The 15,562-nt window shown below is 40.9% G+C and overlaps 2 protein-coding genes across 4 annotated transcripts in view; both read left to right on the plus strand.

Moving 5' to 3' along the window:
- The window catches only part of CDR2L (cerebellar degeneration related protein 2 like), a 39,200-nt gene that overhangs the window by 17,171 nt on the left and 6,467 nt on the right, over positions 1–15,562 (plus strand). For all 3 annotated transcript variants that reach the window (XM_061616114.1, XM_061616115.1, XM_061616116.1), the window contains 2 exons: positions 13,045–13,157; positions 15,221–15,369. In XM_061616114.1, the coding sequence (XP_061472098.1) occupies positions 13,045–13,157; positions 15,221–15,369 (262 nt within the window). The remainder of the gene's footprint in view (positions 1–13,044; positions 13,158–15,220; positions 15,370–15,562) is intronic.
- LOC133382144 (uncharacterized) lies at positions 1,891–5,663 on the plus strand. The gene is made up of 2 exons (XM_061621812.1): positions 1,891–2,030; positions 3,268–5,663. The coding sequence occupies exons 1-2, from the start codon at positions 2,008–2,010 to the stop codon at positions 3,884–3,886; spliced, it is 642 nt and encodes a 213-aa protein (XP_061477796.1). The 5' UTR covers positions 1,891–2,007; the 3' UTR covers positions 3,887–5,663.

Below are 15,562 nucleotides of genomic sequence, written 5' to 3' on the forward strand. Positions count from 1 at the left end.
GTGAATATTTAGGCAACTAAATAAGCAATTTTAACAACCTAAATTATTGTACTTTTTCATAGTCAGGTGGTATACTGCTTATCAAAGTATTTTGAGAATCAGAATGAAAACAGCAGTGGATTATGCCGAATAAGGGGAAAGGAATGGAAAGAGTAGAGAAGATATATAAAGGAAAAGCCCTGCTGAATTGGACCACAGGTCCATTTAGAGTCCCACACAGTGACCAACCAGCTGTCTTTGAGAAGCCCACAAGCAGGGCATGAAGGTAATAGCCTTCTCTAATGGTTGCTCTCCCCCAGCAGCTGGTATTCCATGGCATACTGTCTCTGGGGTTCGAGGTTTCATATAGCTACCATGGCTAGTAGCCTTATCCTCCAAGAGGTCTAATCCCATTTTAAAGCCATCTAAGCTAGTGGCCATCACCACATTCCATAAATTGTGCATTAGGTGAAGAAGCCTGTTTTAACTATCCCAACTCTCCTGTTAAGAACATAAGAAGAGTCCTGCTGGATCAGGCCAGTGGCCCATCTAGTTCAGGGTCCTGCTCTCACGGTGGCCAATATGCCTGTTGGAAGCCCGACAGCAGGACTTGGGTGCAACAGCACTCTCCCCACTTGTGATTCCCAGCAACTGGCATTCAAAGGCATACAGTGAAGGTATTGGGGATCAATTTCATTAGATGACCCCAAATCCTAGTATTATATGAGAGAGAGAGAGAGAGAGAGAAGAATTATCTATATCAATTTCCATCATGCCAAGTATAGTTTTATAACCCTGTATCATACACCTACCCAGTTGCCTTTTTTTTTTCTAAACTAAAGAGTCCCAAACATTGTAGCTGTCCTGTCTAGTATTGACGTGGAGATCACAGGGCATGATATAGCAAGGCAGGGCAACAATTCCAGCACTAAGGATAGCTCTAGGTGAGCAACTTGCTCAAATAAAGGCTGGAAGTGAACTGAGGCCGTATGAGACCCTGAATCCAGCCCCAGTTCTATCCCTTTGTCTGAACTAGAAGGATTGTTGTTGTTGTTGTATTTATATAATTTATATATTGTATAAACCACTCTGTTCAGATCTTGTACGTTCAGGACTGTGGCTTCCTTTATGGAATCAATCCATCGCTTGTTTGGCCTTCCTCTGTTTCTACTCCCTTCTGTTTTTCCCAGCATTATTGTCTTTTCTAGTGAATCATGTCGTCTCATGATGTGTCCAAAGTATGATAACCTCAGTTTCATCATTTTAGCTTCTAGTGATAGTTCTGCTTTAATTTGTGCTAACACCCAATTATTTGTCTTTTTCACGGCCCATGGTATGCGCAACACCACATTTCAAATGAGTTCATTTTTCTCTTATCCACCTTTTTCATTGTTCAACTTTCACATACATGTCAACTTTAAAGTTACATATATCTTCTGTTGTCATTACTTTAGTCTTTTCGTTCAGCTGTAGTCCTGCTTTTGTGCGTTCCTCTTTAACTTTTAACAGCATTCATTGCAGATCGTTACTGGTTTCTGCTAGTAGTACGGTATTGTCTGCATATTTTAAATTATTGATGTGTCTCCCTCCAATTTTCACACCTCTTTCATCTTGGTCCAATCCCTCTTTCCATATGAAGTATTTATATACCACCTTTCATTTCAAGAAGAAATACCAGGTAAATTCCATTACCTGCATTCCTTTGTTGACATGGAGTCATGGATCTATTAGTACTTACATGGAGGCAACTATGTTTTATCTGTACAATTCTCCCTGAAAGCAATGGAACAATTAAGTCCCATCACTCCCAGGGGGACTTGCTCTATTATGTTAAAAACATGTGGTGGCAAGAAGCCTCATGCCCTAGCTGCTCCAGACTGTGGACAGCTAGATTAACCATTTTTACACGTTTAAAGGACAGAAGTATCTTCCAGAAGTACAGAGGTACCACTGCAGCCCTCAGATGGCATTGTAAAGGTATTCGCAGCACTGCAGATTCTGAAGCAGACCCATGATCCAATCCAGGTCATGATTTGCACAGATAAAATCAGGTGAGTCTGCTTTGGATTTGAGTTATGTGAATTCCTCCCTCATCCCTAATCACAATAGGAAAGCTCTGAATATAACTTGTTGTTTGAATATCTCCAGTCCTATGTGGAAAAAAACGAGAATTTGAAACAGGTAACCCCTAAACAGTGAAATGGAAAGACTTTCAGTATCACGAGGTACGAGACCTATTGAAAGATGATACTACCATCATTTAACATCTTAGTAATCTTCAAGAACTGATACTCAGTATATTTTAAAAAATGGAAATTCCTTCTGAAACAAGATATATGGACAATCCTACATTGTTTAGCATTAGTTCAAACGAGAACTGTTTCAAAGTTGTGGCCTTTTGCTACTTCACCTGAGCGGTTTAAACAGAGACAGTCTGTGTCTGTGTTGAAATTGCTTTTTAAAATGTTTTAAAAGTTTTTCTTTTTAAAAAAAGATGTTTTGAGTTGTTTTAATATGTTTTTAGAGATGTTTTGTTTTAATATATTTTAAAGTGTGTTTAAGATGTTTTAGAGTGTTTTTAGTGTTTTTATTTGCCTCCCTGGGCTCCCGCTGGGAGGAAGGATGGGATGTAAATTTAATAAATAATAATTTATAAAGATGGAGAAGGAAAATGTTGGGAATGCTCTGATTTTCTTGGTATTCATTTGCATATATGGTGGTCTTAGCTAGCAATTTGACAAGCTTTTCCAAGAGGATGAAGAAGTCTCTGCCTTAGGTGTTCATTTTGAATTGTTTTTAAATGGATCTTCAGTTGTTTTTGTACTTTTTTAAAAACCATTTCAGCTGATTTTATGGCATGTTTGTAAATCGCCTTGAGACACATGTAAAAGGTGATTCATAAATTAATAAATAATAACAATAATTATGAACATGCATACTTTAAAAAAAAGAACAGTGGTTGAAATTACAACCACTAGCCATGATGTTGGGTTACGTGTGGTGTAGTCAGGGCCAGTGCTATCATTAGGCCAACTAGGCAGCCCCCTAGGGCACAGACCTCAGAGGGGCGCAGTACTGACCTTTGAGGGGCACAGTTTTATACAGATTAGTTTTTTTAACCCTTGTAAAAATGCAACTGACAATTTATATTTTTTATTTTAAGATAAATACCACAGCAGTGCTATGGAATATAATTAATTATAAACTCTTATGAAAAATTTCTATATTCTGTTTTTTATTTATCCTTTTTATATTCGAGTAAGTAACAGCGTGTTTGTGCAATTTTAGGAATACTGACCATTTAGAAAACTATCAGACCTGGAGAGAACTTGAATTGCGCTTATCTAAAGGAAAAACAATTGATGATATTATCCAGCAGAAAATTAGGCAAGAAGAACAATATTGGCGACAAATCTTGGAACGCTTGATTGCTTTGGTCAGAGTTGTTGGCATACAAAACTTGGCATTCCGTGGTACAACTGAAAAGTTGTACAGTGCTAGCAATGGAATTTTTTTGAAGTTTGTAGTATATCTAGCCCTTTTTGATCCTATCATGAATGAACATTTGTGCAGAGTTAAAGATCAAGAAACAATGATTCACTGCCTAAGAAAAGATATCCAAAATGAGCTTATACAGCTTCTAGCAGGTGCTATAAAGCAGAAAATTTTAGCACATGCAAACTCAGCCAAATACTACTCAATTATTATGGACTGCACACCTGATGTTAGTCATATTGAACAAATGACAATGATTGTATGTTATGTTGATGTAATCAAACCATCAGTTAATGAGATGTCTGAGTCTGAGGTTATCATAAGAGAACATTTCTTGGGATTTGTTCCACTGAAGGAGACTACAGTAGGACCTCACTCATACGGCAGGTTCCGTTCCAGACCTCCGCCGTAAAACGAAATCCGCCGTAAAGCGGAACACATTGACTAACATTGTCTAAAATGGCTCCCGACACCCAAAAAATGCCGTAAAAATGGAACAAGTGCCGTAGGAGCAGGGCTTTTCTGCAATTGACAACCTCTGTATTGGTGGAACGCTGCAAAGCGGAGTGCCGCAAAGTAGAGCCCTACTATACAGGTGCCTTTATGATAAACTCTTCTTGGACAGTTTGAGCAAATGGGATTACCAATTGAGAATCTGCGTGGTCAAGGTTATGATAATGGGAGTAACATGAATGGCAAAGAAAATGGCGTACAAAAGAGAGTCCTGGACGTAAACCCACGTGCCTTTTTTGTGCCCTGCAATGCACACTCTTTAAACTTGGTAGTCAGTGATGCCTCCAAGTGTTGTCTGGAAGCAACTAGTTTCTTCAGTTTGGTTCAACAGATCTATGATTATTTCTCTGCATCGACTCGGCGTTGGCAAATTCTAGCTAGCCATGTATCAGACTTAGGCATAGCTGTTAAGCCATTGAGCGAAACAAGATGGGAGAGTTGGATCGATGCTTTGACACCACTGAGATATCATCTTGGTAGTATATATGGTGCTTTAATAGAGATCTTTGATGACACAAGCCTAAAAGGTTTATCTGGAAATACTTCCCGAATTGAAGCTAAGGCCCTTGCTGATGCAATTTGTAAGTTCAAGTTTGTGGTATCCCTTGTTACATGGTACAACATCCTTTTTGAAGTCAATTTTACAAGCAAGCGACTACAAAATAAGGAAGCTGATTTAATTCAGCTACAAGCCAATTGCAAGTGACCAAGAATTACCTTGTGGGCTGCAGGTGTGATGAGGGTTTTCAACATGTTTTGATAGATGCTACTGAGATTGCAAAGGAGCTAGAAATACCACTAAACTTTGAGACAGAACAGGTTAGAAAAAGGAGAAAAACTGCAGTTTGAGTATGAGGCCGAAGAAGAGGCACCGCAAGATCCAAAGCAAAAATTTAAAGTAGGTTTCTACTATGCTGTCTTAGACATGGCCATACAATCTGTTGAAGAGAGATTCCAACAGCTACAACAATATAATTCCCTGTTTGGCTTCCTGTATGAATATACGAGAGCCTGTGTGGTATAGTGGTTAAGGTGTTAGGCTACGACCTGGGAGACCAGGGTTCAAATCCCCACATAGCCATGAAGCTCACTGGGTGACCTTGGACCAGTCACTGCCTCTCAGCCGCAGAGGAAGGCAATGGTAAACCCCCTCTGAATACCACTTACCCTGAAAGTTGGAATCGACTTGAAGGCAGTCCATTTCCATTTTTCATGATATATACAGTATCAACAAAAAATCTACTGAAGATGTACTTAAGGCCTGCAAGAATTTGGAAAAATAATTGATGCACAATGGAAACAAAGATTTTGATGCTGAAGATCTGTGCTGTGAACTTATAGCAATAGTTCGAAGACTTCCAAAGTCTATGCCACCAAAAGGAGTACTTCTCTTCATACTACAACTAAAACTCCTGGATAGTGTGCCTAATGTTTCTGTTGCTCTAAGAATCCTTCTCACACTTCCAGTGTCAGTGGTGAACGCAGTTTCTCAAAGCTCAAACTTACAAACTTACATACACTCAACAATGTTGCAAAAGAGACTAGTTGGCTTGGCTACTATATCAATTGAACATGCTCAAGCATCAGCACTTGACCTGAAGGAATTGGTGACAAAATTTGCAAAGGAAAAGGCACGCAAAGTGATATTTTGATGTGCCTGAAATTGAAACTTTTAAGAGACTTAAATTTTAACATCACAATTCACAAGATTATTCAAAATGATTTGTGTGCTAAAACATTTTCTCTTGTATTTGAGAAAGATTGTTGTATTACTTATTCTTGCAATTTAAAATAAATTTAGCAGTTTCAAGTTTTGTGCTTTTCATTTTTTCTACAAGACATCTGTTTTTGAAAATTGAAGTCAGCAATTTTTTGGGGGGGTGCAGGTAGTTAGCCTTGCCTAGGGTGCAAAATAGCCTGGCACTGGCACTGGGTGTAGTGGTTAAGGTGTTGGACTATGACCTGGGAGACCAGGGTTCAAATCCCCAAATAGCCATGAAGCTCACTGGGTGACCTTGGGCCAGTCACTGCATCTCAGCCTCATGAAAACCCTATTCATAGGGTTGCCATAAGTTGGGATCGACTTGAAGGCAGTACATTTACATTTTTACCTGTATTTATAAAAATAAATAGCTACACAGATGGTCCCAGTTTAACAGTGAAAATCAACAAAGCAATTAAAAGAGATAGACTGAATTTGTAGATTATATGAGATGTTCTGAAGATGGACTAACTAAATCTGGGTGAAAAACATTTTTATGGCAAAACTATGGCCTATGATTACAAAAATGGAGAATGATTGAACCAACACTGATATATAACTAGTCCTGAGATATATAAATCCTGGTTCTAATATAAAAGGATGTATTTATATTGAAACTTACTTCACTATAGAGCTATAGATTAATAGATAATTAAACAAGAATCCAGTTAGCCTTAAACAGGGAAACCAGTATGGTGACAGAAGGAAGAGTATAGAAAGTAATATAATGGGACTGATTATTTCTCTTCTGTTGCACTTTTTGTGAACAATTAATATGTATTTTTAGTTGCCCTTGAGCTGATCTGAGTGTGATAAATGTGTTGGGTCACCCAGAGCAATCTCTGTAACCATGACAACATGGTTCCCAAGCTGTTGCCATTTCATTCCACTGTGACTTTCCTTCTTGCTTCTGACTTCATGTTTTCTTACTGTATAGCTATCTGCCCTCCTTCCTGTTCTTGACATAATTTGTCTAACTGCTCTGACAAAAGGCAGCTGCTAAAAATCCTTCTGCAAAACGTAATGAATAATAAATCATCTATTTATTCTGAAACTGCCATTATGATGTCTGCATGGAAGTGGTAATACTTTTGTTTTACAGAAAAGGTGCAGTGACTTTCCCAAGGTCATCCAGTCAGTTTGTGATTAGGGTGGCTTAGTATGTGGATTTAGGATTGCAGCCTCCTAAGTCCCATTGAACATAGTGGGACAGTGCATAGTATTGCACTGTTAATAAAGCACATTCCCTACTTGGTGGATGAAGTAGTGGCCCCCATGACTCATTCGCATGGCTCATAGGAACATCAGAAGCTGCCTTATACTGGGTCAGACCATTGGTCCGTCTAGCTCTATATTGTCAACACTGACTAGCAGCAGCTCTCCAGGGTTTCAGGCAGGAGTCTCTCCCAGCCTCACTTGGAGATGCCAGGGATTGAACATGGGACCTTCTACATGCAAAGCAGATGTGCTGCCACTGAGCTACAACCCTCCCCTCATATCCATCAGAAGCTGTGCATTCAGTATTGTAGGCTCCATTCCGTGGAATTCCCTTCCAACTGAGATCAGACAGGCCCCCTCCCTACTGACCTTCTGGCACTTAGTGAAGAGCTTTTATTTTTCAGCGGGCATTATAAGTACGTTTTCAGATTTTAGGGTTAGTTCTAACAAATGTTACCTTTATTGTATCTTTTTCACCTTTCTGTACATTGGTTAGAGACTAAGGTGTTAAGTGACATATAAATTGTTGACATAAAATAAAGAAAAACAATTCTTATGTAGAGCTGACTGGCCCAGTTTGGACAGCCAAGATGCATGCACACCAGGAAAAATGTTGTGAGAAATTAAAAGGGATTATATGCTTAAAGCAGGAGTATCTGGGGAGCTCCCGACTGTGGAGCTGCCCTCTGACACTGACATTGCTGTTGCTTACCTGGACAGGGCAGGGCTACTCCTGCTGGTGCACCCACCGACTCTGACCTGGTCACTGCCCTGCCCCCACACTGTCCAGGTAAGTGGCAGCAATGCCCATGTTGGGAGGGTTCCTCCAAGGCACTGCCCCAGCTATTCCTGCTTTAAAGTGTATAACACACTTTTAATTTCTCACAACACTTTTCCCGGTGTGTGCATATTCATATAGTGTTCCTAGTTGTATAAGAACAAATACAGTGGTTTAAACTAGCAGTGTTTTAAGAAGTTACTTTAAAATGAAAAACCTATTTGCCTTCCTATGCAGACTTAGTCACAAAAAAGAATAAGCTTTCCATGCATTTTCTTTATTTATACCTCTCCTAGCTCCTATACAATTACTACTGAAGGAGTTTTTAAACTCTAGCAAATTAAACTGGATGCCATATGGTGGGACCAGGCTGGTGTAATCCTCAGAGACACAGGGAGAGCTCTTCTCTTTGTGAGGCAGCATTAATGTTTCTAGGTTGATGCCTGCAATGTCAGCCAGATCATCAACTTGTGCAGGATAAAACGTATAGGGTCTATTGGCTGCAAAGAATGTATGGTGCAGAGGAAGAGAAGAGGCTATCAGTCACAACCAAAGTAGCTAACGAATATGAAGTTTCCCTTTTGACATAAGCTAGAGCATACCGTTTTCATCTTCTAGTACTAACCCCCTTTTGCCACACTTTCAGTCTTCTGGGGGCATCTTGAAAACTGGAGACAGCTCTATAAAAGTCTCTCTACCAGTAAATGCTCTTCTCTTAATCAGACCTATTCAGGGAGTGCAGCTGCCAGACAGGTGATTTTATATCATTATAATTATTAAAATTAAGAGCTTGTCAGTTCCCAGAGTCCACCCTAGGGTATAGTATTCAGAACTGGAGATCAGTTTTCTGAGGAATAATCAACATATAACAAGGAGTTTAGGAATAGATCCAGATCCCTTAGCCAGCCTCTGGATGTAATTTAGTGCCTCCCATATTCTTCCTGATAGGTTTTAAGCAGTAAAGGAAAATTAGGCAAAAGCAGCCAAATCTGATTACTAGTCAACAATTTTTGCCTACCATTGCAACTTTTCTCTGCAACATGCGAAATATTCACCTTGATAAATCATTTCCCACAATTCTAGCATACCTAAGCCATTTGTCAATAAGCTCTTGTACAAATAGAATAGCCATGTGTCCTACTTTACAGAGAATAGTCCTCTTTTTGAAGGGCTGTCCAGACCAGGTTTGGTGTCAAGATAAAGAACCATAAGAAGAGAGAGCAGCAGAGGCCTCAGAGTTGCCCATCAACAGTGAACACCTGTGCAGCAGGCACACAGGTCATCTGGTCACAGTCTTCTCCAATATGAGATGTGTTGTGTTCATTCTGAATTTGCATCTGTATGCAACTAATTAACATATGTAACTTTTGAGCATATCGGTTTAATCTTTTGTTTGTTTATTTATTTGGCTGATGCATTTCCTCTTTTGTTTTGCTGTATGTAAGTGGCCACCCTCTGTGCAACCGAGGTGCTTATCCAATTCCCCAAAGTGGAATAAGCCAAGGTGGTTATTCAATTCCAAAAAGTGCTAACTACAGAAAAGGCATTTGGATTACAAACCTGTCAATTCTGTTCTGAAGTGTGAGGTCTACAAGTGTGGGGAATGGGGAGGACAGAAGGAGAAGGTGGGGGGTAGGGGTTGTTCCTGGCCTCCTGCTTCTGCTATAGCAACCAATTCTGAACAATAGCAACCCAGAAGCATTGCTCATTAAAGTCCAGGGAAAACAGGACGAAAGGCAGGGATTCAATTAGCACCTCAGTGGCAGCATTGCCCCCTTTTGCTTCCCACCAGGGTGGGATAATTAGGACAATTTATCCTGCAGCTGTGCTGCCCCAGAGAGGTCTCCTACTTATAGGAGCAGGTGCAGTTGAATCTCCTTGACACACACAGAGGAGTGTATGGCAGCTTGGCCCTCAGGTAGCAGCCGCCAACACTCTACAGTCTTCTCACATGTTCATAGACAAATAGGTGATCAGACACACCGTGACAAAGACAGCTGCGAAGACTCTGGTGGGAAAAAGATGGCTTCATATCCCTAGGCTGAGGGGGACTCTGGTTGGGGGCAAGAGACAGATAAAATGCAAATGGTTAGTCAGTCCTTAAAAATTGCTATAAACCCAACCTCCCCTAGTACTTTGTAAGCTACCAGGGTGGTGTTCTAAGGCACTGAACATCATTCCTATTGACTAGACCTGGATAAATTTATTCAATATCAGCTTTGAAAAGCTGTGAAAGAATAGAATATTGTCAGTCTGAGAGAACCTAAGGAGAGCCCTGCTGGATCATACCAAAGGCCCGTCAATTGCACTAGCTGCCGGCAGAGCTTGGAAAAGTTACTTTTCTGAACTACAACTCCCATCAACCCCAGCCAGCATGGCCACTGGATTGGGCTGATGGGAGTTGTAGTTCAAAAAAGTAACTTTTCCAAGCTCTGGTATGCTCCCAGGCTGAATCAAAGGCACTAGTGCTTTTAAAGCCCTTTGCAGCCTGGGGTGCTCATACCTTCCAGACCACCTCTTTATATGCAGCAGTGGCATTCTGTGTATTCCCAAAGTGCCTTTATTTCGGAGAGTATGAACATCAGCTGCAAGTAGTGGGACCTATATTTCACTTGCGCAAAGGAATTGGAATGCCTATACTGATCAAGTATGAATGCTGCTCCCTCGTGGCCTTCTATAGAGGCTTTGCAACCAGAGGGATTATTTGTGCCTTGGTTGTTTGAATACTTCTGTTGAGGCTGTCTGCTGATTCTGCTGCTGTTGTCATCAGTAATAATAATAATAGAAACATAGAAGAGTAGAGTTGGAAGGAACCTATAAAGTCACCGAGTCCAATCCCCTGCTCAATGCAGAAATCCAGCTTAAAGCATACTTGACAGGTGGCTGTCCAGCTGCCTCTTGAATGCCTCCAGTGTTGGAGAGCCCACCACCTTCTTAGGTAATTGGTTCTATTGTCGTACCACTCTAACAGTTAGGATGCTTTTCCTGATGTTCATCTGAAATCTGGCTTCCTGTAACTTGAGCCTATTATTCTGTGTCCTGCACTCCGGGATGACTGAGAAGATATAATCCTTATTGTTATTGAATTTATATGCTACTCTTCAGCACAGGCTCTCAGAGCAACTAACAAATCATAAAATATAACATTAAAAATACAGTTACCACCTTAGCAGCAGCACTACCTCCTGCTTCCCAAGATGGGATAATTAGGACAACTTGCCCTACAGCAGAACTGCTAAAAAATGTTAGAGTCATAAATAAATAAATGCAGCAAAGCAATAAAATATTGTTGTTATGTGCCTTCAAGTCAATTTTGATTTATGGCAACCCTATGAACCAGCGACCTTCAGTAGCATCTGTTATAAACCACCCTGTTCAGATCTTGTAAGTTCAGGTCTATGGCTTCCTTTATGGAATCAATCCATCTCATGTTTGGCCTTCCTCTTTTTCCTCCCTTCTGTTTTTCCCAGCATTATTGTCTTTGCCAGTGAATCATGTCTTCTCGTTATGTTCCAAAGTATGATAACCTCAGTTTCATCATTTTAGCTTCTAAGGATAAAGGTAAAGGTGTCCCCGCACTTGTAATGCAAGTCGTTTCCGACTCTTAGGGTGACATCTTGCGATGTTTACTAGGCAGACCGTATATATGGGGTGGGATTGCCAGCTCCTTCCCCGGCCTTTCTTTACCCCCCAGCATATGCCGGGTACTCATTTTACCGACCACAAATGGATGGAAGGCTGAAAAGACCCCTTTTACCAGAGATTAGACTTTCTCCTTCCGTTGGAATCGAACTCCAGCCATGAGCAGAGCTCTGGCTGCGTTACCACCGCTTACCACTCTGCGCCACGGATAGTTCTGGTTTAATTTGTTCTAACACCCAATTATTTGTCTTGTTCATGGTCCATGGTATGCGCAAAGCTCTCCTCCAACACCACATTTCGAATGAGTTGATTTTTGGGCATCAGGAGGACTGGATCTTAATTAGAGGAGCCATCATCCAAGGGCTGGCATGGCCCACACCTCTATCATATCTCCCCATTACTTTCACCTTTTTTATATACTAAAAAGTCACAAATGCAACCTTTGCTCATAGGTGAGTTGCTCCAGTTCCTTGGATAATTTTGGTTGGCCTTTCTGAACCTTTTCCATCTCTACAATATCCTTGTTGAGGTGCAGCAACCAGAGCAGTACACAGTATTCCTAGATGGATTGCACCACAGATTTATATAATGGCAGTATGATAGTGGCAGTTTTATTTTCAGTCCTTTCCCTAATAATCCTTAACTTGGAATTCAGTTTTTTACAGCAGCTGCTCACAGTATTGACATCTTCATGGAGCTAGCCATATAGCCCTAAGGTCTTATTCCTGAGCTGTCTCCACCAGTTCAGACCCCTTTAGAGTACATGTGAAATTAGGATTTTTTGCCCCAATGTATGTCACTTTACATTTATTACATTGAATTTATTTGCCATTTTCCTGATCATTCACCCAACTTGGAGAAATCTTTTTGGAGCTCCTCACAATTCCTCTTTGTTCTTACCACCCTGAACAACTGGGTATCATTAGCAAACTTGGCCACCTCAGCTACTCACGCCTGACTCCAGATAATTTATGAACAAGTTTAGAAGTATAGGTCCCAAATCCCTGGAGACTTCACTTCTTACATTCATCCATTGGCAGAACTGACCAATTATTACTCTCTGTTTCCCATTCTTTAACCAGTTATTGACCCATAAGAGAACCTGTCTTCTTATCCTTTGACTTCTAAGCTTACTTTGGAGTCTTTAGTGGGGGATTTTTAGTTAGACAGCAATAACCTTTGCGGAAGCCATGCTGTTTCTTCTACAGCATGACTTGTTCTTATATATGCTAGGTAACTTTTAAACCATTAATGCTTACCACCAGTTTTCCCAGAGTACATGTGAAACTAACCAACCTGTAAGTTCCTGGACGCTGACACTCTGGCTCCATCTTTCCTCCCTCCTTTCCAAAGCATCGGGAATGAGGAAAGTGTGGCTTTTACAATCAGATACTACAACAAAAATCTGTGTAGTTAAAAGATATAATTCACCACAGCTGAGCTGTTATAATAGCTTCTGTTGTATTATTAATTTTGAATGTTTACAGATTTATTTGTTGAATTATGTGTGCTGTTGTTTTTGTGAACTGTCTTGAGCGTTGGGAAGATGGGTTAAAAATATTTTAAAAGAATGCATTAGGCCTGCCAATTCACACACAGTGTCCCAAAGAGCTTGGAGAAATGACCCTCGGTGCATTCTGTTTCTTTTATTCTTCAGACTTGCACTTAGCAGCTGAACTAGGGAAGACCTTGTTGGAGCGCAACAAAGAACTGGAGGATTCTCTGCAACAGATGTACGCAACCAATGAGGAGCAAGTACAAGAGATAGAGGTACTGATGGCAAACTGATGAAGCACAGCCATAATCTAAATAACCCTATTTTATGCTCGAGGGACAGCATAGCTGTGAAAAAGTGTATGGTTGTTTATTTGGTATTTTTACTGCCTCAGTGTAGTCAGTACGGGCTGTAGCCGCAGAGATGTGTGATGAGGGGTGGGGTGACAAGCACATACAGGCATACCCCGCTTAACGTCGCTTCACTTAACGTCGCCTCGCTATAACGTACATGCTCCATACGCCACCATACCCCGCTTAACGTACGCGTGCTTCGCAATAACGGACACTTAATGGCATGACGCCGCTGCCATCTAGTGGCGATTGCAGTGCAGTACATGCATAGATAATTGCTCCACTTTAAGTACATTTTCACTTTACATACACGCTCCGGTCCCATTGCGTATGTTAAAGCGGGGTATGCCTGTATAGAAGGGGCTGGAATAGAAGTAGATTAAGTCCTGCAGCTCAACAAGGCAGTGTTGGACATTCCTGGGATACCCTCCCAACCCTTACCCATATGTTTACATTCTGAGCAGCAGCTTTAGTAAGGGCCACTTTGAGTTTTGTTAAGCCCCCAGCTTAGTTTCAGACAAAGCCCCTGAAATGAGGTTAACAGTGCAACCCTAACCCTGTCTACTCAGACGTCAAATTGAATTAAATGGGGCTTACTTACTCCCAAGTAAGTGGGGTTAGCATTTCAGCCTAAATTGCTCTGTGCCCTCTTGACATAAATGCATCTCTTTCTACCCTAAAGTTTGCCTTGTCTTTAAAATAGTAAAGGGCGGAAAAGAGGGGAGAAAAGAAAAGGGGATTTTAAAAGGTCTGCTATTTCTAGGCTTTTTAGAAAAAGGCAGAGGCAGAAATGTTTGGTCGGGGGTGTGTGTGTATGCAGATAGATTGTTCTGTACTTGAAATGTTTTAGTAAACAAACAGGAAATGAGTAAATAAATGAAAAGGGTTCTTTTTTCCTCCATCCCAAAGTCCTATTTCTGGAGTTTTTAAAACTGGATTAGCAATTCCAGAAGCAAATGCTTCACTTTCAGGTCCCTATGTCTTCCCTCACAACTTACATAATCAGTATCACTACTGTGATACTGTGAAAGATATGACAGGAGAGGCTACCTGAAAACATATTAGTTCTAATGGCATGCTAGGAAGGTACACTCGTGTTGGAGATGACACTATAGCCATGTCTGCATGCCATGGTAAGCCACAGGTCAAGGATAGGGAACCTATGGCCCTCCAGATGTTGCTAGACTAGGAACATGGGAAGGTGCCTTATACCAAGTCACACCATTGGTCCATCTAGCTCAATAATGTTGACACTGACTGGCAGTGACTATCCAGGGGTTCAGGCAGGAATCTCTCCCAGCTCTACCGGAAGATGCTGGGGATTGAACTTGGAACCTTCTGCCTGTAAGGCAGAAGCTCTACCACTGAGCTACAGCCCTTCTCCTGTAGGTCCATGCCAGCTGGGGATGATGGGATTTGGATCCAACATTTCTGGAGGGCCACAGGATTACCATGATGTGCAAACTTCACCATAGTATCATCTTTAATATAAGAGTACCTTCCCAGCAACCCACAATTTGTTTAAGTAAACCACAACCCCTTATTCGAACCTAACATTAAACGAGAGGTTGTGGTTTGTTTTCCCCTGTACTATCATGGAGGAGCAAAACTGTCCAGACAAATGTGTTCATTGTAAGTGTAGTAAACCAATAACTAAGCAGCTGTGGTCTGTGATTTATATAATTTCTTACATAATTTACTGCTTTTCGAAAAAATGGAGTGACATCCAATGGCCTCCCAACTCTCCAGAGCAGATTTTAAGTAGTGCCTGGATGGAGAAGAGTGCTGTTGCTCAAGCAGAAATTTGGTTACATGACTTCGGGCGTCACCCATGTTGCCCAATTAATGAGAGGCAGCTTTTTACTCCATAAAAAGTGATTCATCTAATCAATCATTCAACTAACCATTGTAGCCGTAATTAATACATTATTCATGGTGTTATGTTCCTAATGTTTTTGTGGGCTTATTATCCTCTTGCTTTCCAGTATTTGACAAAACAGCTGGAAATGTTACGGCATATGAATGAACAGCATGCTAAGGTCTATGAGCAGCTGGATGTGACAGCACGTGACTTGGAACTGGCCAATCAGAAGCTTGTGCTGGAGAGTAAGACATCCCAGCAGAAGATACAATGGTAATGCTTTGTCTGGTGGATCCTTTAGATGGAGTCTCACAACCATGATTGCCACTTTGAGAGGACATTGTACTACCATCTCAGAATGGATCTGTGCATGGATGATAATGTAAAGGAAAGTGAAAAGGAAACATATGTGACTACACTCTGAGTTAGCAATATAGGTTGCAATCATAGATCATAGATTCCAAAG

This window comes from Rhineura floridana, chromosome 3 (genome assembly GCF_030035675.1).
Source record: "Rhineura floridana isolate rRhiFlo1 chromosome 3, rRhiFlo1.hap2, whole genome shotgun sequence".
Taxonomy (NCBI): Eukaryota; Metazoa; Chordata; class Lepidosauria; order Squamata; family Rhineuridae; genus Rhineura; species Rhineura floridana.

Excerpts from the sequence above, each read along its gene's own strand:
- LOC133382144 (XM_061621812.1), top strand. The coding sequence starts at position 2,008 with ATGATTTGCACAGATAAAATCAG. Across the intron at positions 2,031-3,267 it reads ATTTGCACAGATAAAATCAG|GAATACTGACCATTTAGAAA; the intron begins GTGAGTCTGCTT and ends GTGCAATTTTAG.